Below are 22,756 nucleotides of genomic sequence, written 5' to 3' on the forward strand. Positions count from 1 at the left end.
ACAGGCAGTTAATAAGAGAGAGAGTGATTGCAGTACAGAATGAATAATTAGCTTTAATACCCTCTTTTCTACTTCTTCCTCTATAGTTATTTTTAATTTTAGTTAAAATGTAAAGACAAAGCACTGAATGGAACACCACTGAAGAGTAAGAATGGATTACTCATTTACACCTATTAATAAAACATTTTAAAAAAGATTTTCAAAGACATACTCACTCTATTTTAGTGTATGGAATTTCTTTTAATTGTTCTTCTGACAGTCCAGATGGATCCACAAGTTCCTTTCTAGAAGGGAATGACCATGAGAATTAAAGTTTTGATACTGATATAAACACTAACACCTTTCACAATTGGCAGGTGAGTTCCCCCCTTTCTAATCTTGTTGCAAAACACGGTGTTAATAAAACTAATAGAGGTATAAGCCAGGAACAAAGATTTTAAAACTAGGATGTATTTCAGGAAAAAAATGGGAGGAAAACCTTTTCTATAGCTCTTCTACCTTCTTCCAGTTTTTCTATATCCGGAATGTAGATGACTCTCCAGCCACCTCCCATTTCCCTACAAAAGATCTGCTTCTCTCCCCTGTAGCAGGTGTCTTTTTTTCTTACAAATTTCTTTTCCTTGATATTTATTTATACAATATTGGCCTGTCTGAGGCTCATTTATAGGCGAGGCTAACTGGCCTCAGGAGAGGAGATGTCAGGGCTGCCTGCAGAGGTCTGCTGGTGTGGTAAGGCACCACCACTGAGTGCCAGGCTCCACAGAATGACAGCAGTGAAGGCCACCTGACAGGCTTCAGCCCGAGGCTGCCTCTTGGTGTCGGTGGTCCTCCTTGTAAATGCCTTCAAACCACGTGGGTTTTAAAAACAGTACTCACTGAATATGCTTCCATAACTCTTCTTTTGCTTGAATATCGGGACTTCTCCTATAAATAGAAAAAACAACACTCATCTCTGAAAACACGCTTCATCTAACGTCTAATCTCTAACTTTAGAAGAGCTACAACATTAACAGTTTCCAGACTGTGAAGTTCTTATTTGCCAGCTGACACCAGACAAGGAAAGACTGGACAGGGAGGGCTAATGTGGGATGGTTAGTACAAAGATACCAGACAATTAATCTGCTAGCCCACTAAAAAAAAAAAAAATCACATAAAAATCAGCCATAACCAGGGCTTCATTTAATGAAAGAGCTTAGAACTACAGGGGCAAATCTACACACCCTCCAGTGGTGGTTTTACAATGAAGAATGATTTGAGGCTTCTGTTTCTGGTCCTGCTAATTACTTCTAAGAAAAGGCAAAAGAATTCATCCAGATTCTATTAATATGAACGAGTCTCAACGTGATCTGTGATTACCTAGTGGAAGCAGCCCCGCAAGGGCAAAGAAAATGGTGGGACAGCCAGATTGGCAGACTGTGCGCCACTGACCCACTGTCCTTTCTTGTTGCATCTGACGTTGCATTTCCAGGCCACGGCGTGGGCCCACAAAGCTGGAACCTATCTGTGGCCTGTGCTGCTACCCCCCACATGCCCTTCTCCATCCTATATACAGAGCCCACATCAGATCTCTTCTGCTCCAAGAACTACTTGAATAGAAACCGTACCACTACTTTTAATTTCCTAGAATGAGAAATTCAAAGCCAGCATTCAGGTGTTCACACTCCCCATAATCAATGAAAACTGGAAATCTATGATCACAGCAATTGTTGCCACAGAATGATTTTTTTTTTCCTAGTGAGAAAATAAGCTTTCGTCAGTCCTTTCAAGAGAACCAAGGTCTAATAAAGGCCCCAAGAAACGACCCAAACCCTAACAATTAAAATGCCTGGAGCTAAACAAAGCCACTGATATTCTGTCCTGTGGAATTTTACATTCATAATCTGTATCAGCATTTCTGGGCTCAATATTACTTTCAGCGTATGATATTATCATTGCTTTCGTTTTTCTCAGTTAATAAGGGCATTGCTGAAGCATTCTGGTAGGGCTTCCTGAGCTCACAGAATACAATAAACTACTTTCTAGCAATTGAATTGACTAAGTGGTTTTTCCTTTGTGGAGAAAATAAAAATCTGTAAAGACCTTTTAATCAACTCAAAAGGAGTCAAACACAGAAGATAAGGGGAAGGAGGACTTCCCTGGTGGCGCAGTGGTTAAGAATCCACCTGCCAATGCAGGGGACATGGGTTCGAGCCCCAGTCCGGGAAGATCCCACATGCCGCGGAGCAACCAAGCCATGCGCCACAACTACTGAGCCTGTGCTCTAGAGCCCGCGAGCCACAACCACTGAAGCCCGTGCGCCACAACTACTGAAGCCTGTGCACCGAGAGCCCGTGCTCCGCAACGAGAAGCCACCGCAATGAGAAGCCCGCCCACCACAACAAAGAGTAACCCCCACTCACTGCAACCAGAGAAAGCCACGCGCAGCAACAAAGACCCAACACAGCCAAATATAAATTAACTAATTAAAAAAAATTCTTTTAAAAAGAAGATAAGGGGGAGGAGATGAAGCCTTGGTCTCAGACATATAAAATATGGTATTGTTAAAGGTAGAGTTTGTTGTAAAGAATAAAATTGTATGCTTAAAAAACTTAAATGCTTCTTTGGAAGGATTTCCTATATGGGATCTGCCTTTCCTACATTTGGCTGGTCTGATTCACTAGACAATACGTTAACGCATTCAATGATACTGCCAGAGAAGGTGCTAATATTAAAAGCACTAAGCTATTATTCTGTTCCCAGAGAGAGATGGTTCCATTGTAATTATACATCAGCATCTGATTCTCACAGGAAGTCACCCAATAATCCACAGTATTATATAATATCTAGGTTAGGAAGCTACTCTGCTGGGAATCATTCTTATTTCAGGAAGGTGCAGTAGTGAGGCTATCTTCAAGTTAGAGCAGGGTGTCTCAACCTCAGCACTACTGACATTTTGGGCCAGATAATTCTTAGTTGCCGGGGGCTGTCCTGTGCACTGCAGGATGATTAGTAGCACCCACAGCCTTGACCCTTAGATACAGTAACACCTTCCCAGTGGGACGACCAAAAATGACTCTGGACATTGCCAAACGTCCCCTGGGGGGGGAAAACTGCCCCAGATTGGAAACCACTGGTCAAAGTTATGATGAGGAAGTAAAACAGCTAAGGTTTCGTGAAGGAACAAAGAGGCCAAGTTATTGTAAAGATCCAGTATGTGGCTACTGAATAGTGTTGAAGAGAATGACACTGAGGCAGGAACTAAATCTTAAAAGAATGAAGGAATAATCGGATGGCATGAGGCTTAAAGCTAAGTGCTTTGAGGGAGGAGGGGAGGAGAATGAGAAAAAGCAATGAGAGGCAAGGAGGACACGCCCCCCCAAGGCCACCACACAAGGCCTAGTGGTGGTGAAAGATGATGAATATGAGCAACATACAAAAAACTGGTAACAATAGATATTTCTGAGTGTTGGAATTGCAAGTAATTTTTTATTTTCTTATTTATACTTTCCTATCTTGTCAGGTTTTTTTTGTTTTGTTTTGTTTTTTGCGGTATGCAGGCCTCTCACTGCTGTGGCCTCTCCCGTTGCGGAGCACAGGCTCCGGACGTGCAGGCCCAGCAGCCATGGCTCACGGGCCCAGCCACTCCACGGCATGTGGGATCCTCCCGGACCCGTGTCCCCTGCATCGGCAGGCGGACTCTCAACCACTGCGCCACCAGGGAAGCCCTGATGTTTTTCTTTTAGCCAAGAGAATTTCTTACGTTAATTATCAGAAAAGAAAAAAAAAAGGTATTTTCATGTTTTAAAAAGCTACTACGGGGGGAGAGGGATAAATTAAGAGTTTGAGATTAACATATACATACTACTATATGTAAAAAAGATAAACAACAAGGACCTACTGTACAGCACAGGAAACTATATTCAACATCTTGTAATAACCTATAAGGGAAAAGAATCTGAAAAAGCATATGTACAACTGAATCACTTGGCTGTACACCTGAAACTAACACAACATTGTAAATCAACTATATGTCAATTTTTTAAAAAAAGTTATTAATGCTACAATTTCACAAGAAATGCCTTTCATTCCCATCTCAGAAAAATTAGCAGAAATGTTACCTTAAAAGAACATCAGTCCTTCTAGCCATAAATATTGGTCTTAAAAAATTCAGGAATTTAGTCTATGTGTTTAAATTCTACAGCAACATAATAGTCATATATTTAACCAAACTGAGTTCTGAAATGCCAGCAGTTTCAAACAGCGTTTTAAGACAAGGAAAAGTTCCAAGGCTAAAAAAAAAAAAAAAAAAAAAAAAATGCTAATCTCCAACTGCTAGGCTACTTGTGATTTAATAAATGTAAACACAGGCTACATGCTAATGAGAACTATATCATTTTTATGCTGACAACTGCACAAATTTCATCAATAATTTAGGATGATTTCATTAGGTGCAGCTCAACATCATTTTGTGGATTCAGGAAGCTGTGGAATTTTAACAGCCATTTTTCTTAATTAAAAGGCTTAATTATGTACGTGTTTTACTTGAACTCTCCAAATAAATTCCTAAGGAAATAAAACCACGAGTTGTCCATAGGTACAATGTATATATAAAATATACATGCAGTCCAGTATTAGTCCAATATCTTTCAAAAGTATCCCTCATACACACCTTATACCAATAACTCAAATTAATATTCACCTTTCAGAGAAATTTCTTTGATAAGACATCATTTAGAAATAATTTTTCTTCTTCCTTATAATCTTCTGCATCCTCCAAATACTCTAATTATATTACCTAGAAAATATTACACTATAATATATGGCAATATATTATATATAGTGTATATATATAATATATGGCATATATTATATATAGTGTATATATATGGCATATATTATATATATAGTGTATATATAATATATGCCATATATTATATAGTACAGCATATAACATATGCTATATATTATAGTATAGTAGATAATATACTACGCTTTGTGTATTATATTATACTGAAAATAAAATAATAAGTATGACCTCATTTGACTTATTATTTTTGTGATCTTATACTGACCACTGCCATAGAAGGAAATTTAGAGCTGAAAATGTGTTACTAAGAAAACTAAGTTTACAAAACATCTTTATTTAAAGAATTCAAAGCACTTAACATATATCTCAGTAATTCCTCATCATATTCCTGAGTGGTGAGAATAGATATGATTAGGAGATGTCTTAATCTTCCCCTCCTTCCCTCTCCCCCTCTCAGAATTAAAGAAAGATTAGAAAGCCACAGAGCCCAGAAACCTAGCTGCTGAAGATCGCTCAGGAGTCACTTCCAGGGACTTCACGCTAAATCTTTATCTAAGGCCCAGTCTTCTGTTTTGTGTTTAACTGGGAACATCATTCTACCCTGACAACCTCATCTTCCACAGTAGCATTTTTCAATAGAAGTAGTAAGACATTATTGCCACCAGGGGGAGCCTGAGCCTTCACGCACACACAGGTTGAACCTCTGAGAACTTAACTGTTTCAGCTTTGATTCCTCCTCCAAATATCTCAGTGAGTAAAAATTCATCCACGTAGAAAAGAAGTTTCATCTAAGTTTCCTAATGATAAGAAAACGTTAATGGCAATGCAGCTGAAAAATAAACTGGATAAAACCGTACTTCTCACATTTTTCTAGATGATCTCCAATTATACTTCAGTTTAATGTGTTTTAGGAGAGAAGATTTTGTATTTTATACTACTGTATGTCTCTGGCATTTAATAATAAACACAAGTTTCTAGTTTATCACTGGATATTTAAAAAACAATGAGTGAATCATGTATGAATGATGTATCATAACATTCATCCTCAGTGGATACCTCTACATGGGCAATTTACAGACACCGTAGTAGGAATTCAAGAATATGGAAGTAACTGAGAGATATGTGGTTTACTATATATCTGAAATGCTACATATACTCATAAATATATCTAAAGAACAATTTTAATTACTTTCTTCAGATGGTCCTCTAACCATGTTTTAACTTAAAAAAAAAAAAAAAGCTGTAGTGATTCCTAAATTCTCAAATTCTAATTTTCATGTGAGTTGGGCCCCACCCGACTCTCTTCACTTCTCAGCTCTTCCTCATTTCAAGGGAAAAAATATCAAGTACCTTGTTTATACAGATAAACTGAGACCTGGAGAACTTACTAATTACAGTAACTGCAATTAAGTATTTATGCTGTCACTTGACGTATGTGATCTGTTTTATGTTCAGCAAAATCTCATGAGGATGGTATCATCTGTGTTGTAGACACGACACTAGAAGTTTGTGGAGATTAGGTAATAAGCTAACACTCGGAGACGCAGAAGGCAGACAGAGGTCTGGTCTGACGATAGCACCCAGCAGATATTTTCTTAATTGTCAACAAACCTCGGGTTTTTAATGTCATAGCTCAAATAAAAGGCAGAGCCCAGTTTGTCCTAAATAAAGTAATCCATCATCTTGTAGAATTTGAACACTTTTATCCAGTTGCCTACCTGACATTTCCATTTGATCACCCACTTAGTTTTTCAAACCTAATGGAACAAAAATCTTGTCACTTCCCACACATCCCCAGACCACCTCACTCCATCTCATGGATGGAGTGGGTAAAAAGGCATGTCTATCCCTTAATCCATCAACTCAAATCATCCACAGTATCTCTCACACTATGAACCTGTTGGCTCTCCTTCCAAAATGTGTGTTCATCCACTTCTCTTCAATTCCACCACCACCTTGCACCTGGACCACCAAAATATTTTAAAATTGCTCTTCCTGCTTCCTTGTCTTTCTCAATCTGCTTTTTACTCAGCAGCCAGAGCAACTTCTGAATGAACTACTCTTAAAACAGATTTTTTTGTTAACTGTACTTTGGCCATATCAGCTATATAGTTAAGCAATCAAGTTCAGTTACAACGTCATCCCACAAACATTTACTAAGTCTTTTCATGGTTTGCTTTAAAACTAAATTCCACAAAGGTACACATCAAACTCTTAATGGGGTTCTCTCATACAACTGCATTGTTCTGAAATAACCCTCTGTCTGATCTGATATTTTTATCATGAAGGTAAGATTTAAAAGAAAGTTTAAATAAGATTTTAAATTCAAAGTATCATTAGGCTCTTTTCTGATTTCAGTTGATCCGATAGAAGCAATATCCAATTCAAAGATATTACTCTACCTCAAAAGAATATTCTTTTTTGTTTGTTTGTTGTGCGGTACGCGGGCCTCTCACTGCTGTGGCCACTTCCGTTGTGGAGCACAGGCTCCAGACGCGCAGGCCCAGCGGCCATGGCTCACGGGCCCAGCCGCTCCGCGGCATGTGGGATCTTCCCGGACCGGGGCACGAACCCGTGTCCCCTGCATCGGCAGGCAGACTCTCAACCACTGCACCACTAGGGAAGCCCCAAAAGAATATTCTTGAACTTCCACTTCTGGTCCAATGGAGTAACTGGTATCAGACAAACCCTCCCTTCCCATCCTCAAAAACTATAAAACAAAATATACAAAGCAGCTGTTTGTCAGACATTGGGCAACAGATACCATAAGCCTGTGATCTTTGAGAGAAGGGAAACACAAGGTTAACCACCCCCCCCCCCACCAACTTGCTCAAGTTTTCTGCCTGGAGGCACTTTCCCAATGTGGTACAAGGAGGTGAAACTCAAGAAGCAACAGACTTACAGGGCTGAGGAGGTAGAAATCAAAGTTTGAGGCTAAAATTTACACTGCAGGATAAAAGAAAAAAGTGGGACTCGAGAAGTCTGCATGGGGTTTTCCTTAAGAGGTTGGCTGAGAACATTAACTACATTTAATCTATACATAAGCTGGGTGGCACTCTGAGGCCTAAAAGAAAACAGCCACTACAAGGCTGACAGCTGTGTGAAGTGGTAGCAGACAAGGCTCTGTTGCAGTCACAGTGGAGAAGCCACATGCTGAGCACTCTGTGCATTCAACTAAGACTCCAGAAAGGCCAGGCCTTAAGAATAAGGACCAAGACTAAAGTAAAGAACATACCCTAGGCTAAGGACAAAATCTAAAAAGTCCCACCCTATCAAAGCATGAAAAATAAGATCAAGAGGATCCAACAGTAATTCAGTTGCCTTCCAGAACAAAATTTGATACTCTTTAAAGGAAGACAACATAATCCAGACCTCCTATAACATATCCTCTAAAATTTCCAGCATGCAATAAAAAATTGTTATACATGCAGAGAGGCAGAAAAATATAGTCATAATCTAGGAAAGAAAAAAAAAATGTAAGTAGTCAATAGAAATAGATTTTGAAAGACCCAGATATGGGAATTTACCAAGGGCTTTAAAACATCCTTTTTTTGGGGGGGAGTGGGGGCACTGTGAGGCTTGCGGGATTTTAGTTCCCTGACCAGGGATCAAACCCAGGCCCTCGGCGGTGAGAGCTCAAAGTCCTAACCACTGGACTGCCAGGGAATCCCCCCAAAACATCTTGTATAAATATATACAACAACTTAAAGGAAAATAGGAACATAATCAATGAATAGATGGGAAATCTCAGCAGAGAAATGTAAAGTATAAAAATAACAAAACTGAAATTCTAAAACAGGGAAGTACAAAGTTCACTGAATGAGTTTAATAGCAGACTGGACTATGAGGGTAGGAGGAAGGTCTGATGAAGTTGAAAACAGGTTGACAGAAATTACCATGATTGAAAAAAGGGAGAAAAATTTGAAACATGAACAGAACCTCAGTTGCTTGTGGGACAATATCAAATGGTCTAACATACATACAACTGGATACCCAAAAGGAAAAAGAGAATGGGTCAGAAAAAAGAATTTGAAAAATAATGGCCAAAAATTTCCCCAATTTGGTGAAAAATACCAAATTACAGAAGAAGATGATAGATACAGTTGACCCTTGAACAACACGGGTTCGAACTGCTCGGCTCCACTTATACAGGATTTTTTTCAATAGTAAATACTACAGTACCTATACAGTCCAAAGGTGGTTGAATCCATGGATGTGGAATTGTGGATAAAGGGGAACTACGTATACCAAGGGCCGACTATAAGTTATACATGAATTTTCGAGGGCATGGGAGGGCTGGTGCCCCTAACCCCTGTGTTGTTCAAGGTTCAACTGTATAAAGAAAACCACACTTAGCCACACCATAATCAAAGAGCTAAAAAGCTAAAGAAAAAAAGTCATAAAAGTAGCTAGTGAAAAGAAGACAAATTCCATACAGTGTTTACAGAATGAAGGCTAACTTACCACAAATGACAGAGATCAGAAGACAACAGACAATCTCTTTAAGGTGTGAAAGGAAAAACCATCAACCCCAAATTTGATAGATAGTGAAAGTATCTGTCACAAATAAGAGTAGAATAAAAACATTTTCATATAAAATAAAACAGACAATTTATCAACTACAGACCTGTATTACAAAAAATGCTAAAGGAAGGAAAATGGAACATTGGATCTAGAGAAAGGAACAGAACAGACAGGTAACAGTAAACTGGGTAACTATTCATTTTCTATTGCCACTGTAACAAATTGCCATAAATTTAGTGGCTTAAAACAATACAAATGTATTATCTTACAATTCTGTAGGTCAGATCTGACACTGGTCTCCCTGGACTAAAATCAAGATGTTGACAGGGCTGCACTCCTTCCAGGGGGCTTAAGGAGAACATCCATTTCCTTACCTTTTCCAGCTTTCAGAGGCTGCCCACATTCTTGGTTGATGACCCCTTCCTCCATCTTCAAATCCAGCAACAGCAGGTTAAGCTGTTCTCAAATTGAATTACTCTGACTTCCTCTTCTGTCCCTTTTTCCACTTTTAAGAACCCTTGTTACTTGGGTCTACTTGGATAATTCAGGATAATCTCCTTGGCAGAAGGTCAACTGACTAACAATCTTAATTCCATCTGCAACCAACCTTAATTCCCCTTTGCCATCTAACATAAATATTCACAGGTTATGGAGATCAAGACATCGACATGTCTAGGGGACATTTTCTGCCTACCACATTAACTATAAAATTTCGTTCCTCTTTTCCTGATTTATTTTAAAAACAATGTACTGTTGAAGCAAAGATGGTAACAATGAAATGTGGGGCTACTAACATGCAAAAATCAAATATAGGACAATAGCACAAGAACAAAGGGGATAATTGGGACTATATTTTTCTAAGATTTCTAAGTTTTAATAAAATTTTATATTAATCCTAAACAGACTGTGATAAATTAGGAACCATACTGTAAGTCATAAAGAAACCACTAAATAAAATAATAATAAAAAGTAGTATAGGTAAGATGTCAATATAAAAAGTACAATAGAATGCCAAAAAATATTCAGTTAACACAAAATACAATAGGAAAGGAGGAACAAACTAACAAAAAATAGATTCAGTAAACAGGAAGAAAGAGTAAGATGGCAGACTTAAACCCCAAAATGTTAATAATTACATGACCCATAAGTATCCTAAACATTCAATTTAAAAGTTAGAGATGGTCAGACTAGATTAAAAAAAAAAAAAAAAAGATCAGGGCTTCCCTGGTGGCGCAGTGGTTGAGAGTCCGCCTGCTGATGCAGGGCTCACGGGTTCGTGCCCCAGTCCGGGAAGATCCCACATGCCGCGGAGCAGCTGGGCCCGTGAGCCATGGCCGCTGAGCCTGCGCATCCGGAGCCTGTGCTCCGCAACGGGAGAGGCCACAACAGTGAGAGGCCCGCGTACCGTTAAAAAAAAAAAAAAAAAAAAAAAAAAAGATCAAATACTGCTGTCTACAAGAGATCAAGGGATGAGCTTAAAGTAAAGTATTAAAACATATATACCATGCAAAAAGTGAGCATGAAAAAGGTGTAATGGTTATAGAAATACACACACACACACACACACACACACGAGTGTGTGGGTATAATGGACATAGCGAAAAGAGTATTATTATAAAGAGGACATTTCATAATGATAAAAAGGTCAATTTATCAGGAAGACCCCCCCCCAAAAAAATTCACAAATATGTGTGTACCTAATACCAGAGCTTCAAAATAACTTGAGGCAAAAACTGACAGAACTAAAGGGTAAAACAGACAAATCCATAATCATTATTGGAAATTTTAACATCTCTCTCTCAATGACAGATTGAAAGGTAAACAAAGAAGTCAATAAAGATACAGACCATCTGAACAACACTATCAGGAAACTACATCTACTTGACATTTGTAAACTACACCCAACAACTGAGAATGATTCTTTTCAAGTCCACCAGCTCATTCATCGTTAGAGACTATATGCTAGCTCTTAAGACAGATCTCAACAAATTTGAAATGACTGAAATCTTACAGACTTTTTTTAACCAAAACATAAGTAAATTAGAAATCAATAGTAATGAGATATGTAGAAAAATCTCCAAATATTTGGAAATTAAATAACACACTACTAAAAGAAACCAAGGTCAAAGAAATCACGGGTGAAATTTAAAATTTTGAACTGCATGATAATGAAAACAACAACACATCAAAATATATGAAATATAGTTAAAGCAAGACTTAGGGGAAATTTAGAACTTTATACTTATATTAAAAAAGAAGAAAGGTTTAAAATCAGTGTCACCTTAAGAAGACGAAAAAAAGAGCAAATAAAAGACAAAATAAATAGAAGGAAGTAATAAAGAGTAGAAATCAATGAAACAGATAACAGATAAAGAAAATCAACTAAACCCAAAGTTAGTTCTCTGAAAGACTAGAAAATACAATTAAGGAGAAAAATACAAGACACAACTTATCAACATCAGGAATGAAGAAGGTAATATCACAACAGATGTTCAAAGGATACTAAAGAATTATTACAAACAAATTTTTTATTAAAAGATTTGACAGCTGGGCTTCCCTGGTGGCATAGTGGTTGAGAGTCCGCCTGCTGATGCAGGGGACACAGGTTCGTAACCCGGTCCGGGAGGATCCCACATGCCGCGGAGCAGCTGGGCCTGTGAGCCATGGCCGCTGAGCCTGTGCGTCCGGAGCCTGTGCTCCGCAACAGGAGAGGCCACAGCAGTGAGAGGCCCGCATAGCGGAAAAAAAAAAAAAAAAAAAAAGATTTGACAGCTTAGATAAAATGAACAAATTCTTTTAAAAACACCTACTACCTAAACCTACACATAACAAGTAGACACAATCTGAACAGCCCAGTATCTGCTAAAGAATTTCAGTTTGTAATTTATTCATTTATTTTTAAGAGATACTAGTCTATTTTTTATTTTATTTTATTTTTGGCCAAACCGCACACAGTGGCATTCAGGATCTCAGTTCCCCAACCAGGGATTGAACCCGTGGCTCCTGCAGTGGAAGCCCAGAGTCCTAACCACTGGACCACCAGGGAATTCCTCAGTTTATATTTAAAACTTTTCACAAAGCAAATCTGTGGCAGGGTTGGTTTCCCAGGAAAATTATATAAAATATTTATGGAAGGAGTACTGCTAATTTTATATTAACTCTCAGAAAATAGAGAAAAAAAGGAAAACTTCCTAAACTATTTTATATGACAAGCATAACCATGTTTAAAAAAAAAAAAACAACCTGACAAAGATACTACAAGAAAATTATAAACCAGAATTTCTCACAAACATAGGAAAAGAAAATATTAACAAAATAATATCAAATAGAATCCAGCAATATACGGAAAGAATAATAGATCAGAATCACTAAGGTCTTATCCCAGGAATGCAAGGATGTATCATTCAAAACTGAATCAATGTAATTCCTCCACTGACAGAATAAAGAAAACCCATATACAATCATCTCAGATGCAGTAAAAGCTAATAACAAAATTCAAAACTCATTCATGATAAAAAAAAAAACCTCTTAAACTAGGAATAGAAGGGGTCTTCTTCAATCTTATAGCTAGCATCATATTTAATGTGACATACTGAATGCTTTCTCCCCAAGAAAGAGAACAAGCCAAGGATGTCTGCTTTCTTAACACTTCGACTCCACATTGTAATTGAACACTATTCTGGAAAATCTAGCCGGTACATTTAGGAAAGAAATAGAAGTAAAAGGCAAAAGATTAGTAATAAAGGAAAGCTGTCTCTGTTCACAGACAAAATGATTGCAAAGGTAGAAAATCCTAAGAAAAAAAAATTTTTAAAGGCTTCCAAAGCTAAAAAGTCAATTTAACAAGGTTACAGGATGGCAAGATAAAATATCAATATTAAAAAAATAATTTGTTTCTATATACTAACAAACAATTTGAAAATAATATTTTACAAAATGTAGTTCAATATCATTGAAAATATTAAATATTTAGGATTAAATTTAACAAAATAAATGCAATAACTATACTGGAAACCTAAAAACATTGCTGAAAGAAGTTAAAGACTTAAATACATGGATGAGTAGGACACTGATTTTCTCAAAATTGATCGATAGATACTCAACATAATGTTAATCTAAAGTCTACAGGATTTTTTCTTTTTTGTGTGCGAAAACTAACAAGCTGATTCAAAAATTTACATAGAACTGCAAAGGATCTAAAATAGCTAAAACAACCTTGACAAAAAGGACAAAGTTGGACAATTTACACTGCACGATTCAAATCTTACTGTAAAACTACAGTAACTGAGACAACATGGTGGCTTAAGACTAGACAAACAACAGATCAATGAAACAAAATTGGCCCATATCTAAGCAGTCTATTGATTTTCAACAAAGGCTCTAAGGCATTTCAATGAAGACAGTCTTTTCAACAAATGGTACTGGAAAAACACCTGGAAAAAAAAAAACTTCTCAATATCTACCTCTACCTCATACAATGAACAATTAACTCTAAACGGATCACAGATCTAAATATAAAAGCAAAGTCTATATAGTTGCTACAGGAAGATATGAGAGTATCTTTGTGACCTTGGGGTAGGCAAATATTCCCCAAAAAAGCCTTAACTATAAATGAAAAAAAAGAAGATATACTGGTCTTCATCAAAATTTAATGTCTGCTCACCAAAAGACAATGTTAAGAACATGAAAAAGCAAACCACAGCCGAGAATTCTTTTTCAGATATGTATATTCACAATACACATATCTGAAAAAGAACTTATATCCAGAACATATAAAAAGCCCTACAAATAAATAATAGAAAACAACAAGTAAAAATGGGCAAAACTTGAACAGACACTTTTCAAATGAACATATATGGATAACCAATAAGCACAGGAAAATGTGGTTAACTTTGTCAGTCATCAGCAGGGTACTACTTCAAGCCAACTAGACGAGCTAAAATTAACAAGACAGACAAAACCAAATATTGGCAAGAATAGAGCAGAACTGAATCTCATACATTGCTAGTGCGAGTATAAAATGATACAGCCGCTCTGGAAATCATTTGAGTAGCTTCTCATAAAATTAAATGTGGTAAGACATATCCTCTAACCGAGCAATTCCACTCAGGTATTTACCCCAAGGCAAAAGATAACATACTCCACAGGTACACTTGTGTGGAGTATCTTTGAGCTTTTTCACAAAACAGCAAAAACTGCAAACAATCCAAACATCCATCAAGAGGAGAATGGATAAACAAACTGTGGTATAATCATACAATGGACTGAGCCACATTTTAAGAGAGCATATATTGTATAATTACATTTATGTGACATTCAGTAAGAGAAAAAAACTAATCTATGGTGATAGAAATCAGAACAGTGGCTGCCTATGGGGGATGGGTACTGAACAGAAGGAGTAGGAGGGAACTTTTTAAATTCTGTATCTTGATTGGCATGATGGATACACTATGTATACACTTGTCAAAATGTATAGACTTCTACCCATAAGGTGAGAGCAATTTCACTAGATGTAAATTTCACCTCAAATTACCTCAACTGTAAAAAAGTTTATTCCTTAGGGTGTTAAATGAATCTCAGATCACTCAATTAAAAATGATTAAATCCATAGTCCCATCTACAATATTTGAATTATAGTAACTGTAATACTCAACAACTTTGGATTATTCTCTTTATCAATTTTATCTATAAATGATTATTCACTATTTACTATTGTCCCCAGAAATGTATTTCGGCTTCTTCAAAGTTTATATATAGGATTTTTCCTAATTTCATTTTACTTTTCCCTTTATTTAATAAATGAAATTTATTATTGGCATTTAGTTGAATTTAGAGTGCTTTAGAAATAATCAGAAAAACTGAATGCTGTTTTTAAGATTTAATACCAAGTTACCAAAACTTGTGTATAATAAGTCTCTCATAGAAAAAGATTCCACACGGAAGGGTAAAAGCATAGTTGCAAAAGATATGCCCAGGACCATGCTGGGATCGTATCTTGGGGTTCTGTGCCTTTTGGTTAAACTGTCCACAATTACGGCTTGATTCTTCCTGTTCTAAACCTCTCTTTTTTTAATGGAATTAGGGAGAGGTGGTGTGCAAGACAAAGGAAACTTTTATTAACTTCTGCTTTAAATTGAACAGTTTAGTTAGTCCAGACAAAAACAAATGGAGTAATGAATAAATCCATAGGGTGTACAGTGCTTAGTGACTACCTGCAAATTTTCTATTAGAGAAGAAACAGACATCATTCGTTATGATGTACCACTGATAAAAACACACACACATTATGGGTTAACTTCTCATTCGAAAGCAAGTCCCTAAGACTGAGCAGAGTCCCCTAGGGTTATGGGGTGTTCCCTCTGGAGCCTGCTCCTGTCCTCTGTTAAACTGAGCTGGCACCCTTCTGCCCAGCTCTCTCAGAGCTCCCCACCTACCTCTAGAGACTGCCTCCCATCCACTCCCAGGCATCCTCCCACCGCCCTGCTGAGACACCATCCCTCCTTCCACAAGTAGACAACACCAGACATCTAACCACCCAGGATCATAAAGGGATAGGTAGTTAGGTCCAGCTCACTTTAAAAAGGTATGCTTTGGGGCCGCTCTCGCCTTTTGAGTTGGACCACATACTGTCTATGGAAGGTGTATCTCCCAGGGCCTCTCACCTTCTAAGGTGGCCCACACTCTGACTATGGAGTGTGAATCTCCCTAACCAAAGCTGCTTTCCCACTTAATTCTCAGGGCAGAGCCCCCTTGCCTTGACAGCTTGTGTATACTGTATTAGTAAATCTACTTCTTGCACATCAAAAAAAAAAAAAAAAAAAAAAGGTATGCTTTGGGACAAGAGGTGGGTGTGGACAGTCTAAATCTGGATGATGCAAACATTTTTGTTTAAGTATAAACTTTATCAGTGCAAAAGAAAATTAATTTGGGGAACTGGCAACCTCATCTTCATGAGGTTATTATGCTCACACATGGCACTGCCTAGCAACAGAAGGAGCAGGCCAATCTCAACACGGGTGTAATGAATCACTGATGACTGCTCACAAATGGTGATTTGATAGGAAGTTATTCACATCTGGTTTAATCTGGAACGAGACTTAAGAGGATTCTGCAGACTCAAATTGAGATAAGCAGCAGGTATTTCACCAACTGCCAGGCTCCAGAACAAAGGAGACTATTCCCACTTATTCAGTTGAATATATACCTTTGTTTAAAAACAAAACAAGACATGATTTTGATAGCCTTGTTTTTTATGACATTTTGCTTTGGCTGTGCTCCAACTTCTACTGCTTCAGATACAGTTGATGAGCATAACAAATGTAAGAAGGTATCTATGACAAATAAACAGTGGGATAATCATGGTTGAACTAAATCACTTTAGAAGACTTCAGAGAGACAGCCCAATGTGCCCCAGACTCTGCATGCTAGCAAAAGCTCGGAGTTTTTGAATCAAGGCATAAAGAGAGAGCACATACGAGCGAGATCTGTGTCTGGATCGTCTGTTGTTGGGGTCCGCCTGGTTTTTTTCCTTTTGTCTCCTTAGTACAGCTTCCCACTGAGGCGCCGAATCAACCATATCATTCTCCTGCCGTATTCTGAAAGAAAGACCGTTCATCTAAAATTAACATCCACATATGTGGTGCTTTATCAGTTCATCCTAAACATGTTTTTAAAAGTTATTTCCCAATATTACCATAATCACTTAAAGCTAGGAATGTATTAACCGTATCAACATATCCTTAAGTAGATAAGTATATAATATTTATATATAAATACGTAAACATATATTGGTTATTTTCAGACTTCATCCCCGGCTTAAAATTTCCTAGTAAAAAGACATGTATCAAAAACAAAACTCATTTAAAACATATTTAGGGGCTCCCCTGGTGGCACAGTGGTTAAGAATCTGCCTGCCAATGCAGGGGACACGGGTTTGAGCCCTGGTCCGGGAAGATCCCACATGCCACGGAGCAACTAAACCCGTGTGCCACAGCTACTGAACCTGCGCTCTAGAGCCCGCGAGCCACAACTACTGAGCACTCGTGCCGCAACTACTGAAGCCCGCGTGCCTAGAGCCTGTGCTCCGCAACAAGAGAAGCCATCACAATGAAGAGTAGCCATCACAATGAAGAGTAGCCATCACAATGAAGCCATTCATCACAATGAGAAGCCATCACAATGAAGAGTAGCCCCCCGCTCACCACAACTAGAGAAAGCCCGCGCGCAGCAATGAAGACCCAACGCAGCCAAAAATAAATAAATAAATGTAAAAATAAAACATATTTAGGTTTCGACTAAAGAAACAGTGGTGTCTGCTACACAATCTTAAATCATGAATCATTTTACACAAATATACTAAGTAAAACAGCAATGAATAGTTTTCCTTTGAAATGCTCTTAAAAATTCACAAATTGTCCAAGTTTTCATGCACAGTAAGTGCCAGATACAATTTCCATTTTTTTAAGACAAGAAGCTACAAATAAAAAAAGTTAGATGTGGTGCATAATGCCTCAGCAACCGAGTAGGCACAGAACATTCTGGTTATGCTGCTCGCATGTTTAAGAGGGAATGAGGGCTGAGCACTCAGCACTCAGCGTGGCCAGGGGCCCTGCAGGGAATGTAAAATGAGGGAAAGGGAAACTGGGGGGAGGGGGTATGGGGGGGCACAGGCACTTGCCATGTAAGAGCACGGGACAATGTTACTTAATCCTCTCAGTTTTTAAAAGATAATCCACAAATCTGGATTTTTTAAAAACAAACTCTTCTATTTTTCAAGTAATGGTAACCAATTATGAATGCGAAATACTGTATTGACCTGGCAAAACCCATCCATGGACCACACAGCCTGCAGAAGTTTCGGACTTTTGATGCATCAAGTCTTTCTAAAAAGAAGGGTGAGGTGTTACAGGGGAGAGAGGGAACCAAGTACTTAATTAAAGCAAGTGCTTAATTAATGTGTAAATAATGTCTGGAATGCACTGCAGTGATGCTGTGAAGCCATGAGTATTTCTTGCAAAAATCAAACACCTGTTATTTGAATCTTTGACTTTGAATTTATGTACGTTCTTGAGGAAGCTGCTCCAGGGTGTTTCTTTCACACTGCTGCTCCCGGGGCGTGGGAGAGCAGCATAGAATTGCACGGTAATCATCCCAGTACTGTGACTGCATGAGCATAACTGCTTCGAAACAGAAATGAAAAGAATAGACAAGTCTGGAGTCATTTCTCTCACTGAACAGATGTCTTTCCGCTGCCCTGTTACAGCACTTAGTACAGACTGTGGGGTGGATATCTGCATTTGCTTATAATGCAAACCAGTAGAAGAGTGACATATAGTCATCTCACTTATACTTAAACAGAGACAATGGAAAGCAAATTCCAGTTAAAAAAAAAAAGTAGCTTATGGGCTTCCCTGGTGGCACAGTCATTGGGGGTCCGCCTGCCGATGCGGGGGACGCAGGTTCGTGCCCCATTCCAGGAGGATCCCGCATGCCGCGGAGCGGCTGGGGCCGTGAGCCATGGTCGTTGAGCCTGCGCGTCTGGAGCCTGTGCTCCGCAATGGGAGAGGCCACAACAGTGAGAGGGCCGTGTACCGCATTAAAAAAAAAAAAAAAAAAAAAAAGTAGCTTATGAGGAAGAAGCTATTTAAATCTCTCTAGATTAAAGAGGAATTGTGTTAAGTAAAAAATTATCTGTAACACATTTCAAGTCTTTGAACTGTATATATTTCCTCACTAAAGCTTTCATTCCTAATAGGCTATTATTTGAATATTAACAGGATACAGTCATAGTATTTTTCACAGATTCAAGAACATAGTTCCCTCTTCTAATGACATGTGCAGAGGAAATGAAAACTGAACATATGAATCTGAATATTAGAAACATCTGAAGAAGAGTATGAGAAGGTATACGACGAGGTCATCATTAATCACCCTTTGAAGCAAACACTCTCACTTGAAAATTCCATGTGCGCATACACACACACGTGTATGTATATGTATTTTCATAGCCAGAACCTACACCTCCGAGCCATTCCATGTATCACGTGACAGCCAGGGAGTGACCCACCAGACCTGCGGAGGGGGGGAACTGTCCTGGACTCTCCCAGGATTGAGGGATCCAAAAGCTAGGAAAGACAGTGGGAAGGCGTCAGGCTGGCAAGGAGCTGTCTTCCTTCCCACAGGAACCCACACCTTGCATTGCCCGGGGTAGACATGACACCAGGTCCTGGCAACTCCTAAGCCTGGAATCTTTTAGACTACAGCTTCCGTTCTGAGCTAAATCGCTGCACAGCTCGTGGACAGGACAAAATTCCACTAATTTTTTTTTTTTAAATCGGTAAATCAGCATCCTTAAATATTTTTGAGAAGTCAAGCCTGCCAGCAAGGGTGAAACCTGACTGAGGCAAACATACGTTTCCTAGAGAAACATTCCTTAGACAATTCAAAGGAAGTACAAGCAGTATATGCTCATTCTTCTACTGTGGAATTTAGCTGGCTACTTTCATACTGAGGCTTTACTCTGATAACAAAAATTAAAGCTCCTGAGACAAGAGCACACGTATTTCTTGTACCTTACTAGTAACAAGAACTAAATCAGAAAGAATTTCAGACAACGGCATGCACCTTTAACTTTTATTTTCCTAATCAAAAAGTCGAAAGTGAGGGCAGTGAAACCATGTCAGTTAATATCTTTGGGACCCACATGTTCCAAAGACAGTTGCCCTCTACTGGGGATACTCTTTCATAAATATTCTAACAAGGTACATTAAAAATGTAAGGCTCATTGGAGAGTCACAACAGAAGCACATTCTCCTGAGTAACGGGTGGTGTGGCTGCCTTAGTCTGTAATGAAGTTTGAAATTACACCCTTACAAAAGGCCTCTGGTTAATGGTACCTCATTACAAGAATGAAAGTGTCATTTCTTCCATCACTGAACTGCTCCAGAAAATACAGATGCTACATGGAAAGGAAAAATCCTAGCCCTAAAGGCAAGGATATTGTAACACTGAGTCCTTACGAGGCAGGAGTTAACTATTTTGTTTATGCATGAGTAACTAAAGAAATCTTTAAATGTAAAAGACATATCCTATCATGATTCTACCTTATAAGTCTCATTTCTCCTTAGGTGTAGCACACGCAAAGTGTTGGTTTTTGCTCCTTTCCTGCTACATTTTAATTTTAATGTGGGGATTTACATTATGAAGAATAAAAACACTGTAAGCCTTATATCAATATAGTACCTTTTAAAAAGTCAGAACGTCTTATATGACAGTCAGTCATGAAAGTCTTAAGTGGGGAAAGGAGTCCGTTGAAATTTTCACTGGGGATGTATTCATTTTCAAATGTTATATTTAAAGCTGAACCTCAAAAAATGCTGTTTCTTTCCTGTATCCGTTAAGGCAATAACTCTACATGCATCACATTTTGTCTATTTCCTCATGTACAACCAAGGAGAGTTAGCAACTGGGCTAAGAAGCCTTACCGTAAGGTTTTTGCTTTTTAATCAAGGTACGAGGGAGAGCGTCGCTCTAGAATAGAGTGTTCTCCAATAACGTTTCAGAATAAGAGAATTCGGATACATTTCCTCCACGTCTCACCAAACTTCAACACCCTAATTTTTCAGGCTATCCGTGCAATTTAGATTTTAACTGCATTTGACACTTAAAGTTTGCAAAAGGTTTGGAAGACAAAACGTCATATAATCGTTTGATAACAATAATGAAGATAATGACTGTTCCTAGTCTCTTCTTTCCTATCTTCCCAATTATAGTTCTGCCTCTTCTGCAAAATTCTTCACAGTACCAAATGAATTCCTATACAAATCCCCGCGGGTTTTACTTCATCCTCTACCTTTATCCAGGCAGTTTTGTTCTTAATAGGACCTTCCTTTATACCAGTTCTTAATTCATTTCTCATTCACTGAGATAAAGACCATGTGTAATACTGAACTTGAGAAATCTAACAGAGCAAGTGTATAATGACGCTTCCATCTCTCATTTACTGAGATAAAGACCATGTGTAATACTGAACTTGAGAAATCTTACAAAGCAAGTGTATAATGACGCTTCCAGGCGATAAGAGCAATACCCATCACTCCTGAGTTCAGCCTCGTTCCAGCTCTGTCATTATCTGACTCAGAGACCCTGGGCAAAACGCTTAACCTTCTTTGGTAGGTTTGTTTCTTCATCTACTGAATTACTGTAAAGATCCTTTCCAGCTTTAAAATTATGGTTCTCTATTCGTGCTTTATTTATAAGCCATTCAGAAACGGTAAAAAAAACCCAAAACTCTCCACTCTTCAGCAATAGCACAACTTCCCAGACAATTGCTTCATACAACCACTCCATCGCTAATATTAAATCTGCAGTTCCCAGCTGACTGTGGACTTGTTTCTCATCCACTGCTCTCATTTTTGGATCACATGCTATAAACCAGTCTTCTTTTTTTTTTCAGTAGTTTTTCTTCCCTTGGGAAATTTATGTTGGTTCCAGGCATCTGTCGACATACTCCCTGAAGACCAGCAAGCAAAAAATTCATTTGCTTTTCCCACCTTCCCCCACCATCAATAAATTATTCTTATTTGCTCTTAAAGGTGATTCTATCTCTTCCACTTACTCCTTATGCTCTCCCTGCTAAAATGGGCTGCGTTTGGTGCCATCTCCCTCCCCAAACTCTCCTTCTGTTTTCATGATCCTTCAACCTGCTCTGCTTTTAGTCATCTGACAGCATTCCTCATTTGCTGCAGCTCCGCACTTCCACAGTCATCTCTGTCAACTTGGATTATACTCTGGAATCCCTAAATAATCCACATCAAATGTCTAAATCTTAATACAACTTATTAAAGTGGAAATCAGAACCCTGTGCCATCTGTACCATGGTGAACATCATTTCCATTGGCTCTGCACGAACTGCTCTCTCCCTACCCGCAATTTTTACCTGGTTTGCAGCCAGCCTCGACACTTCAATCAGGGACAGGGACCGGGCAGGAGGGAATGCTTGCAAGGAAACAGTTACCTATCTTCAGGCCATGTGGAAGAAACGTCCCTTGGTTTAAGTTTGCCATCATCAAAACCACATTTTTTCCCTAGGGCAGAGGGACAGGAATGCTTTGCTTTGTGTTATCACTCTAACAAAAACAAAACCCTGCCAAAGCCGTGATCTAGATCTCCCCGGCTCAAGTGTATTGTCCCTGTTAGCTGCAGTGCCACAGAGGATGGTTTCTTTCTTTTTTCAGAAAAATAATATAAAAGACCTGTGGAACACATTTAAAATACTTCAAACCATCTTAATCCATTATTCAGATACAGATTCTAAAAGACATCTAAAAAGCAGGAGGAAACTCTAACAACGTTTGTGGAAGAACAAATTCATGTTAGAAATACTGACTTCTTTATTGTGAAAGGGAGCTGGGCCACACTTTGCAGATCCAACAGGACTTCAGATAA

General features: G+C 38.4%; 1 protein-coding gene across 2 annotated transcripts in view; it reads right to left on the bottom strand.

Moving 5' to 3' along the window:
* The window catches only part of EPB41L4A (erythrocyte membrane protein band 4.1 like 4A), a 275,254-nt gene that overhangs the window by 6,522 nt on the left and 245,976 nt on the right, over positions 1-22,756 (bottom strand). For both annotated transcript variants that reach the window (XM_032627984.1, XM_032627985.1), the window contains exons 19-21: positions 16,786-16,905; positions 877-924; positions 216-284 (exon numbers count right to left, since the gene is read on the bottom strand). In XM_032627984.1, coding sequence (XP_032483875.1) covers positions 216-284; positions 877-924; positions 16,786-16,905 — 237 coding nt within the window. The remainder of the gene's footprint in view (positions 1-215; positions 285-876; positions 925-16,785; positions 16,906-22,756) is intronic.

This window comes from Phocoena sinus, chromosome 3, assembly GCF_008692025.1.
Source record: "Phocoena sinus isolate mPhoSin1 chromosome 3, mPhoSin1.pri, whole genome shotgun sequence".
In the NCBI taxonomy this organism is placed as follows: domain Eukaryota; kingdom Metazoa; phylum Chordata; class Mammalia; order Artiodactyla; family Phocoenidae; genus Phocoena; species Phocoena sinus.